At 46.6% G+C, this 11,668-nt stretch overlaps 1 protein-coding gene across 1 annotated transcript in view; it reads right to left on the bottom strand.

The window, feature by feature from the left end:
• Nucleotides 1-640: 640 nt before the first annotated feature.
• The window catches only part of PRPSAP1 (phosphoribosyl pyrophosphate synthetase-associated protein 1), a 24,577-nt gene continuing 13,549 nt past the window's right edge, over nucleotides 641-11,668 (bottom strand). The window contains 7 exon segments of the mRNA XM_009071249.1: nucleotides 641-1,216; nucleotides 1,852-1,998; nucleotides 2,671-2,741; nucleotides 8,695-8,840; nucleotides 9,360-9,415; nucleotides 10,116-10,231; nucleotides 10,612-10,784. Coding sequence (XP_009069497.1) covers nucleotides 1,058-1,216; nucleotides 1,852-1,998; nucleotides 2,671-2,741; nucleotides 8,695-8,840; nucleotides 9,360-9,415; nucleotides 10,116-10,231; nucleotides 10,612-10,784 — 868 coding nt within the window. The 3' untranslated portion in view covers nucleotides 641-1,057.

The raw sequence follows: 11,668 nt of genomic DNA, 5'->3' as shown, positions 1-11,668 counted from the left end.
TTGGTTACAGCAACAGCCCCACCAAACAGCCACAGCAGCTGTTCAGAGGCTACAGGATTCACAACAAGCACCAAAACTGAAAAATCTTACACACTTTATTGCAGGTTCAGTGTTAGTGTTTTGGAGAGCACAGCTGCATTAGAAGCAGATATTGTTCCAACCTCCCTTCCCCACAAGACTTTGCCACTACTCACCAGACCCAGGCAACTCCAAAAACCGTGCCTGGTTTTGCAGTGCAGACAAGTGTTCAAGAGAGGACCAAGACCCTCGTGTGACTTGTCACTGAAGAACAGTAATGACCCAAAGCTCACGAAATGAAAAGGCCAACACATTAATGAGCACTCCCTGCTCTGCTGGGAGACACACACGAGCTTGTTCCCAGCTCCCCGACACGAGGGTGTGAGTAGCCCTGCGAATGGGTTGCCCTAAGCTGTCCCTTTGGGATGTTCCGCTAACTTAGTTTGGATGAAAGTCCTTGCTCTGCTGTGCAAGAGACGAGAGGCCACTGAGCTGGCAAGGAGCTGTGTGCAGGAGACCAGAGGCCACTGAGCTGGCATGGAGCTGTGTGCTGCTCAGCCCTGCCAGCGGCGCAGCGTGGACGGAGCGTTCCCTGCCGCGCTCTTGGGTGAGCCGTGGGCACAAACAGCCCCAGAGCTGCCCAAAGGCAGCTCGTGCTGCCCACACAGCACTGAGTAGTCTCTATTCCCTTCTCACCAGCTGACAGCTACTTCTGGTTTGCTTTTCTTTCTGCCCCTACAGGGCAGGAGATAACACGCTAAAGGAAAATAATCATTAAAGGAAGTTAAAGATTCGACACCACCTCATTTCTCCATCTCTCTTAATCAAGGTGTAAATCCTGCCCATTGCCAGTGGCCTCTTCTATTCATCACCTGTAAAGTGCTGGTCAGGTTGACTGTTTACTATTAGATCTCATGACCCTGAAAACCTTCACGCTCCTACAAAAATAAACACTTGTGTTATGCCTATGTTTTATGGTATTGCCTTTTCATGCATGTTTCCTTCTCTGGTGGAATCCAGGACAGGGGCAGTGCCAGGCCTAGTCATCGACAGTGATGTTGCGGAAGAGATAAGCCATGGACTCTCCATTGTGGATCCGTCTGATGGCTTCAGAGAGAATCAAACTGATATCCACAGTCTTTATCTTGGGGCACTGCAGCTTCTGCACCTCATGAGGAACTGTGTTGGTCACCACCACCTACAAAGGGCCAGATGGGAAACACCATGAGTTGTGTTGTTGAAACACTCACTCTCCCCGAACAGCCACCCTGGATTAACTCCAGGAGGGGTTAAAACCTGCTGTTTCACAGTTCAGGTGGAGAAATCTTTGTGTGTTAGGAAAAAAAGGCTGAAATAAATGGTCTCCCCTCAGGTGACAGTCAAGGTGTTGAGGGGACCAGGATAACCAGGACTCCAACAGCCACCTGCACACAGGCTGATGGGTCCATTAGGTCACAGCACTGACATGTTTGTTCCTAAGGGTGAGGTTTGAAATCTTGTCCTCTTAAGGTACCAACAGCCCCTCATCAGCTGGGGGAGAGGGGCAGGGCAAAGGGCTGTACAGTGAGACAGCAGCCACACACCCCCAGCTGCAGCAAGGGAAGTGTCCAGGCAGGGATGACTAATATCTGTGCATTAGGGAAAAAATATATTCAGGGAATCAGACCTGAACAAGGATTAATCACACACACTCTTTTTGTTCCAATGAAGAACTGAAAGCACCTGATTAACCAGTGATTTCAGAGCTATGTGGCATAGGAAGAACATCAGTTTGTGAGTTTTGGCGCCACCAGAGCCATCCCCTCTCCTCCACAGTCCACAAAGCAGACACACCTCATCGATGGAGGATTCCTCTATGAGACGAGGAGCATCTGCTGACAGGAGCCCATGAGTAGCCATCACAAAAATCTTGTAGGCTCCTCGCTCTTTCAGGATCTCTGCAGCAGCCACAAAGCTTTCCACGTCATCGATGATGTCATCCTGAGGAGAAAGAGAAAGCACACTGAACCCAGAAGTTCACAGTGCCTGCAGGGCAGGAGTGCAAGGCACTGCAGCCTTGGCCATGCACACAGACACAGAAAACAATCCCTGTCTCTACTTCAGCTGCTGTTGAGAAGCAAAGACAGCCCCGTGAAGGACTTCAACCTGTGAATGCCATTTCCCTCATTCAGGGACCCTTTTGCTGGTGTGGAGTACAAATATTGTGTCTTGGAAACAAATTAGCCCCTGCACATACACACACAGAGCTTATCATCAGCAAGGTATGTTTTCCATGGGGGTAGGACCTACATGTTGATTACTGACACTGCAGCATGGCACAGAGAGTATGAGAAGCTCAGCAAGCTTTCTTGTTTGTTTGGGGCTTTTTTTTTTTTTTTTTTTAACACTTCAGGAGTTCTCTGCATGTTCTAGATCTATTCAGTATTTGCAGACATCTGACATTTGTAGAATCAAGGGAGCAATGAGATTTCAGGGCTTAGAGCATTGAAGTACAAAGGGTTTTCAGCAGAAAGGTGAACTAAGCAAAGCCACCAGCAAAACTGGAGAAAGCAGCCTCTAACAATCATGTTCCCATCCCTCCTACCCTCAGGGATAGAGCAGCTCAAGGAAGGCTTCTGGGAGGAAGCCACCCCCACCCCATCACACTCATACCACAATGATGGCAATTCTTCCTCCAACATCTCCAACCACAGTTATTGGCGGTTTCTCCTTGGCCATCATCACTGAAGAAGAAGAAAAATAAGAGTCCAGGTCAGACAGGCTTGAATTAAACCCCAACAGCTTCACCACATGAGAGGCTGAACCATTAACCATCTCACACTGGTGCACAGACATGTGCTTCACATGATCCTGACACCCACCTAAGTGGGAGAGCACTGGTATAACCATCCTGTTCCTCCTGCAATGAACAGCACTGCTGCACAAAGGTGAAACTCTGCAGCTTCTGTGGGGAACCTTGTCCTGACCTCAGACACAGCAAAAAAACCCAACTAGCTAACAGGTCCCTGGGCAAGGAGAGCTACAAAAGCACCACGTGGTTTATGGGAAGTGTCAGTGACTTCGTGCTCCAGAACAGGACTTGAAAAAAAAGGTCTATTTCATGACTGGGAACAACAAATGGGTTTCTCCAGGCAACACCTCTCAAAGGGCAGGTGGTTTACAAAGTGCAACTTTTCACCTGTTGGACTCAGTAATTCATCTGCAGGATCAGAGACTCACACTGCAGTTTGCTTCCTTTCTCACATCACCAAACACACAAGGCTCTTTCAGAGGATGTAAGAACCTTAATACCACCTGCTCAGGCAAAGAAAGCTTAAGGAAGTTTACAGAAGCAATTTTGCTGAGTTTTTTAAAAAGTGGATTAATGCAAAGAGCAGGACAAATTCCAGTACAAACTCAGTTCTAAAAGCCCAGTGGCAAGCAGCAATTGGATCAAAAGGATACACACTGATGAGCTGTGCTACATAGCAAAGAGATGTAGTGGGAAATAAGGTTCCACTCCCTCCTGACTCTACTTTTGCACTGACATAGTTCATGCAAAACTAATCTCCTGCCAAGCTTCCAGCAGCAGCATAAAAATAACAGATATGACCTAGGATGCACTGAGAATATCCAGGTGTAAGACCCTTCAGACCTGCCCCAAACAGCAACTGGCCTCTGATACAGGTCAGGGACTTGCTGTCCACCAGCCCAACCTTGCCACAGGGTGCTGGTTTATACAGCACAACATCTTCCAGCATGGAAAGGACACAGTCGGCATGCAGGTGCCAATAGGGGATAATCTGGGCTCACCTAACCCCTGAAGCAGAGAGGAACATCCAGCATTCTGTAACACTTACCTGGCTCACTTGCACACCCCACACCCCTGATTTTGTGCTCTCTATGGGGAGTGCAAAGTCTCCTACCAAGGCACTTGTTACACCTCCTCTTTGTAAGCCTAGGCCTTGCCAGGACACTGGCCACAGAGGCTTCTCAAGTGCCCAGGAGTTTCAGATACTCTGCATAGTTACATTTTTCTCCTTTAAGATAACCTACTGCGATGTAGTACCTGATCAGCAGGAGAACACAAACCATTGCCCACCAAAAATCCTGTCTGAATACCAATTTCTGCCTTCCTGGATCAAAATCATCCTACATGAAACTCCTTATCCTGCACAGCAGGCTGATCCAGTACTATTCTCACATCTCAGGAGTGCCTGGGAATGCTTAGAGTGCAAACACAGCTGGGTGAGTGAGTCACAGTGAGGGATGTGATGAAAGCAGTTACAAGGACCACAGCTTGAAGATTCATGTGTAGAGTTGTTCTTCGCACACACAACCTACTCCACAGACTGGTTTTCCATAAACCTACCTAAACTGTATAAAGTATCCAAAAGTTCAGTTTGGACCAAAGTTCCATCACTCATTGCCAGGTTTTTCTGTTAAAAGTCACAGCTACCTTGGCCTGAAGAGTTAATAGCTCTTCATGGCACAGATTCTCCAGCCTCCCTTGCATAAGTCTCCTATCAAATGCAAAGTCACACCTAAATCCTGATGGAAAATATTCTTATGAGAAGAGTATGTGTAATAAATGAAGATTAAGCACCACAAGAGATAAGCAGACCATAAATTTCAATTACAGGCACTAGAAACCTGCTTAGATTAGTTATTAGTTTATTATCTACTTTGGACAGTAATAGAACTCCTGGTGGGAGCTGTGAAGTATCAAAAGGATTCCACCTGGCTGCCATCCCAGCCTCCATGTGTATCCACAGATGAGTGCCATCTCTGTTTACAACAGCCAGGGTAAGGAACATTTTCTCTACACAAGTGGTGAACAGGCCTAGGGAGCTGAAACTCAGCACTGTTCTACTTACAGAGACACAAAGTTTCAGCAAATCAGCATCATTCTATTCCATAAAGGAAGCAGCCACATTCCTGGCTATGACTAAAGGCTAACAGGGCAGCTAGCAGTGTTAGCAGTGCTTTGTATCTCTGGTTTTAAAAGCTGTGCTTCAGTTTGGGTTTATTTTTAAGGAATGGTAGGCAACACGTCGACCTACCCGGATCTTAAAGAGATGTTCTCCCTTTTTCTGGTTCAATTTTCTCTGCAAAATAAAAAGAAAAAAAATTGCAAGCCAAAGATCTACCCACAACCACATCAAATCTCAAGAGAACTGCTCCAACGTGATGAGAATTTACACAAGGGTTACTGCAGCCAGTTGCTTCTTCAAAAGCTTTGGACATATCAAGATGTGCAAGTCAGAACTGCTGGGAGAAGGTGGCTTGGAAAATGGTTCAAATAATAAAGGACATTTTCATCCCAGGCACAGAACCTCTGTTTGTGTGTAGACAAAAGAGAAGTAAGCCACAGCAGTGCTTCTGCCTGGCATAACCCCTTGGATCATGGGCAATTTAGGTTAAGGAGTTGCTGCCTTTTTCTGGAGAGTCAGAAAAGATGTTTGTGGTATCTGTAGCTTCTGGGGGGGGGGAAGAGAAAAAACTAGACCAACCACCATATTTATCAAACAAGAATATCACAGAACAGTTTCATTCTGATGTATGTAATATACACAGAAGTACCACATGTTAAAGGCACAAAGAAACAGCATTCCCAGGTGTATAAACACGTTGCTTTAATCAGGTGGTCAAAAACGGGTTAAGAAATGCCCAAATAAACTCTGTTTGGAGCTGACAGTATGCATTAAAGTGATAATCACCATGAAATATAACACTGCATTTACAACAGAGCCAAAGGCTGCTCAAGACTGAACTGTTTTGCGTGGAGATGGCCCTGGAAGGACAGATAACATCCCTGTGCCCAGCCTAAACACAGGGAAGAGATGGGGGTAAGGAAGTAGGAACAGACCTACGGGCACTCCAGTTTCCCTCCACCCCCAAACTCTCTTCCCTCATGGCAGTTTGTTGGGCTCTAGGTTGGAAACAGACTATTAGCTCTCTGTACAAAGTGCTGAATTTCAAAGCCACAGAAACCATTTAACAGATGGAGTTCCACTCTCTTTCTGGAGGACGAGGAAACATGCAAAGAGTCCACATGCACTTGTTAAGGCACAGCCCCAAGCCAGCTGCAAGCTCTGAGACATAAAAGCACACAATCAAAGAGAACAAGCCCAGAGTGACATCCTGTCTCAAAGGCTCCGATTTTGGGGCTCAGAGCTTCAGTGCAGCATTTTAAGTGCAATTAGAAGCACCTTTGGCATTTTTCTGTTGTGGCTCCTTACGAAGCAGAGTATCACATCAGGCTACACTCACAGGACAATAAGTAAGCCATTGCACTGCCTAACACTCATTAATTAGAGGCACATGATCTCTTCTAGAACAGGGAGACGAGGTGCATGCCAGGACACAGGAGCCCAGCCAACTCACTAGGAAGCCCATGAAGAATGGCACAAGCATAAGCCACGGCTGTGGGGCTCTGGGGCTGCTCCCAGACACAGGTTTCACCTATCTCCTGGCTGTAACACAACCACTGGGAGCCTGATCTGCCAGGTCTAGGATGTTCCACACCCACCTGGTTATAGCCCAGAGCAGGATGCTCCACAGTGTCTCAGCTACTCCCCAGAAGTATCCCCAGACCCAGTTTGGGGGCACTGAGCCAGGCAGACCTGCAGACTGGTTCTGTTTTGATAATCAGAGGGTTTTCAGGCCTGTTTTGGTGTAAGGAAGCATCCAGCTCTGGGCAAGCAGCACATGTCTGACCTTTCACAATCAACCATGCAGGGATATAGCTGAGCACCTGCTTCACTCTGTCCTCAGAGCTTACACCACCAGGAATGCTGGTGATGGAGGAGCTGATCGAGGGTTTGGTGTGATGTGACACTTGAGGTGGGATGACACTTCTCAAATGACTGAAGTGGACAACAAGAGAGGTGTAGCAGAGAAAGTAAGTAAAGACACTCACAGCATTGCCATCCCTAACCCCAACTGCACTTTCAGCTCTGTCTGGCAGAGCACAGCTCCCTGGCAGGGGCTGACACACAACCAGGATGCACTAGAAGCTTACAGACTGCTTTTAGACAGGGATCACCTCAGAATTCTGCACCTCCAGTAACAGAGCCCCAGCTCACTCTAAACCAGGTTTCTATCAGGTTAGAAAACTGGAGAGAAAAGCACTTCCTTCTGATAGTTTTGAACAAGTTCACCCCACAATCCACCCCACATCTCACTGACAGAGAGCTGCCAAGTCTCAGCTTGACTGTTTTACATTTGTGCCTTAGGCATGCAAGGTCATTGGTGCAGGAGATAAAATATCATCTGCAGGAGATAAAATAAGAAAGTGGGGGTACACAGCAAATTAGTTTGTGTTTGGATAGCTGAGGACTGAAAACAGTTTTCCACTGGAATCATAACTAAACTAGACAAGAGCACATCTCTGTAAGAGCTCTCATTTACAGGGCTCTCCAGCAGCACAAGCTCCCACAGCTGAGCTTCCTTGAAGTGACATGGTTGGAAATAAAAATACAGTCACATCAATGCCTTGGTAGCAGACAAATGTCAACTAGTGATATTTTGGAGGACAGCATCCTCTCAGAGTAGCAGGGGAAGGAAAAAGCAAAGAGTAACCATGCAAATTCCTGTTTTGTTGGAAGGGCATGAAAAAATCCCCTTGTCAGGAGAAGGACAATCAAGATGAAGACCCAAACTTCATAGCCAAATCCCACCTGCCCCTTAAGGCCCAAAAGGAGTTTCACCCGCAACATAAGCGCCATTTAACTGACTCTGTTGTAGTGAGCAATGACTGGGGTGATGTAAAATGTCTGCAGTCTTACTTGCCTCCCCTCCAGGAGCTGCCCACAAACTGGTTGGATGCTCTCCCTAAACTTCAAAAGCTGAGACGCTTATCAGTAGCCCTAACCACTGCTGGTGTAATTAAGCTTGGCTGCATGATGGGTAACTCTTACCACACACAGCAGCACACACCCCTTCCCATCACCACTTCTCAGCCACCTTCACTGCTCTCCATTTCTGTCCTACCACCACCTACCTAGAAAGCTAAAATCCTCCTAAGAAGGAGCTGGAGTTTGACTGTACTGTTGTTATTTGAGTGCTGCAGGAATACAAGCAATCCTGAGGATGGCATTTCCCAGAACACAGGTTTTCCTCCTTTTTCCTTTGCTCTGTGCTCCCAACAATGGCAAGAGCTCAGGAAGCAGCTCAGCAATGCTCTGGGAGAACTGTTTGCCAGAGACCTCAAAAGCTTGTTAAAACAGATGCTGGAACATGATCACCTGGTTGCCAAGATGAAGAAAAATTCCAGCAGTAACAATGGCTGCAGCAGAAGGGAAAGGCCAGCCCTCCCCTCCACCATGGAGCCAGCAGCCTGTCTCAGTGGACATTCTATCATTACACTCTTGCACTCCTTTTGTTTCACTGGCTCAATGGGTTTTGTTGCTGAGCACTGTAAAAGCACCACCTGTATCAGAGGATCTGTCAGCCTGACACTGTTGAGTGGGCACAGCCAAGGAGAACAATCCTGATGCTCTGCAAGGCCAGAAAGAGTAAATAAAAACCTTCCCCCATACCTTCTCCTACAACTTACTGATACCAATCTTTCCACAAAAATATTCACTGTTCCAACTGGCATTAGGTCAGTTATACCTACACAGCTAAACCAACAGCAGTTTCCCACCAAACTTTTGTTTGTGTCAAAAGGTAAGCAGAGAAGCCTCATCTTACAGGGCAGCTCCAGGCCAGGGTGCACAGTTGCATTCTTGAGCATTGGAGGGGAGTGACGTCCATCATCCATGTCCTGCTCTGTGCACTGAGCCTCTCCGTGGATCACTGCCAGCCCCAGCCGCAGCCTCTCGGCGTAGGACTGAGCCCTGGGAGACACCAACAGCCAGTCAGGAAGGTGTTGGGCTATGCAGCTTCACAGCCCAGTAAAGCAAATCTCTCCCAGACCCAACAGCAAGCAAAGGCTGCACCACTGTGGCAGTTCCCCAACAAGAAACTTCACTGGAAGTGATTTTTCATTCCTCTTTAACATCCCTAAGCCCACTCTACCCCTTGGCCCCACCACATATTCCTTCATGGGCTAAATGCTTTCTGAGATGATCAGGCACTGCTGAAACTCAAGCAGCAAGTCTGATCCCAGTCCCAAGTGAACCACTTCACTCTGTAGCAGCAGAGACCTGCAGAGTTGACTCCCATAGGGTTGGGGATGCAAAGTTTATCTGCCCATCTGCACCACTACAGACACCCATCCCATTTCCAGCCATAAAGGACTTATGGACCAAAGTGCTGTTCCATTTGCCACCCTCCCAAACTTTTCCAGGTATATTTCCCACCAGCTCAGGTATTTTCCAAGTTACTTTTAACCAGGTAGTAAAGCAACCATTTACCTTTTAGCTGCACCAGGAGATTTGGCTACAATAACTGCGTTTCTGTAATCTGGAATCTGGATGTGACAAAAAGCAATTTAATTAAAGACCTTCTTGCTAGTGAGTAGCTGATTTGCTACATGGCTGAATAATCCTGCCCACCCTCCTCCCCAGACCCACATCTTCATTCTGTGACAAGAAACTAGAGAGCCAACTGGACACACTTCAAACACAAGTATTTGTGTATTCTGCAAAGGTGTGAATGTTCACCGTGTTTAACCCTCCCCATATGGGGAAACCTTGCTCTCACCACGTGGGAATAAATCATCATCTTTTCTACATGGAGAGTAATGCCTCCATGCCCTGCCCCCAGCCCTGCTGTGCTCAGCGTTCCTACACTCAGCCCAAGACAAAATCTATCAATAATTCAGAACAGTCAGAGATCCACTGCAGCACAAAGGGCAAGGGGAGGCAGTTTAACAGGATTTAAAAGGTGATTAGAGGCAGGAGCACAAATAGCATCTTTCCAATGCCACTCACTCTACAGAGAGCAAGCTCCTCTCCTGCTTGTGCTGGAGTTCAATTTCTATTCAGGTATAATCAGTGTAACATTCTCCCACTTTCCTAAGAAACATGCAATAGGTACCCCTAAAAAAAAGAACTAATTAACAGAAGAATTGACCTGGACTGACAACACCACCTCTGCTTAAGCAGAGGCTCAATGCTGCTATCATATGAGTTAAGACAAGTTTATATATAGAACTAGAGTAACCTCACTTCTTCCTGTATATACTGAAGCAAGAAAGGGGATGCTCTCAGGTTGTCTACTGGAAAGCTGAAGAAGCCTTGGATTTCCTTTTGATGAAGGTCCATAGTGATTATGTGTGTTAAACCTAATGGAGGGTGAAAAAAGACAACAATTCATTAAGAAGACTCCCACATGGCTGGAGCTCTTGAGTATCTCAATTTTCCAGCCTATTTTAGCTATTACTCAGACTATTATGCCATGTCATAAAATAATCATAATCAGATTTAAGTAAGAAGTTCCAAAGACATAATGAGAAACAGATGTGCAATGTCCCAGCACTGGATTTCACTATGACACTACTAGGCTACTTCCTCAGGTGTGAGTTAGAAGAAATACAAGAAAAATGAAGAAAATTACTCTCCCTAAAGTGGCTCAAGGGCTTGGCAGCACATCCCCACATCAAACAGGGAGAAGAATGTATGGAAAGATGCTCTCTGGATGCCCAGCAGCCCCTGTGACACTTACCTGCTTTGGCAAGCATTGATGCCAGCAGCTTGCAGACTATAGAGCCTCTCTTCCTCATCTTGCTCTGTTTGCTGTAGGGGAAGTAAGGGATGACCCCAATGATGTTCCTGGCACAGGAAGTCTTCAGTGCATATGCCATTATCAGCAGCTCCATGACAGCAGTATTCACATCTCTAGGAGATTTGAAAACAATTCCAAGTATTAGTAGCTGTTTTCCCTTTCCCATTTATATCCAGACTTCTCCTCACCAAACTTCCAACAAACAATGCTGCATCTTGGGCAACTTTCCAATATCTGAAGGGCCAACAAGGGAGCTGGAGAGGGACTCTTTGTTAGGAACTGCAATGACAGGACAAGGGGTAATGGGTTCAAATTGAAGGAGGGCAAGTTTAGGTTAGACATTAGAAAAAAGTTTTTTACTGTAAGGGTGGTGAGACACTGGCACAGGTTGCCCAGGGAGGCTGTGGCTGCCCCAACCCTGGCAGTGTTCACAGCCAGGTTGGATGAAGCCTTGAGCAACCTGTTCTGGTGGGAGGTGTCCCTTCCCAGGGCAGGAGTTGGGACTAGATGATCTGTAAGGTCCATTCCAACCCCTAAATTCTATGATTCTAATGTATGCAAGGCCCAGATTGCTGCTATATAGCTCCTTCCATCATGACACAACACCTTACAATCACCTCTCACACGTACAGGACATGGCATCAGCAAACAAGAGCTATGGGCTGGACTTTATGTGTGGATTTCTGCACACATGCAGCCAACACCACCTCATCCACACTGGATTTAGTAGGGTATTTTTCTTTCTCCACAATGTAAGGCAGGTTGTTTTTCCAGCCTTAAGAAATACTGCATGTTGGAGCAGTACAACCTCCAGACATATCACCTGGGAGGTCAGCACCTCCATGCTCTCTAGGTTATCTACGGGATGGAAGGTAGAACAGCACAGAATATGCTAAATGGCTGTTCCTTGAAAGAAAAATAAAACCCCAAAACAACATAAGCAGAAGATAACAGTGCAGAACAGCAAGGAATACACCTAAGATCCCATTTTCAGTGT

The sequence above is a fragment of the Acanthisitta chloris genome, unplaced genomic scaffold (genome assembly GCF_000695815.1).
Source record: "Acanthisitta chloris isolate BGI_N310 unplaced genomic scaffold, ASM69581v1 scaffold6980, whole genome shotgun sequence".
Lineage (NCBI taxonomy): Eukaryota > Metazoa > Chordata > Aves > Passeriformes > Acanthisittidae > Acanthisitta > Acanthisitta chloris.
This window is presented reverse-complemented; position numbering and strand designations above follow the sequence as displayed.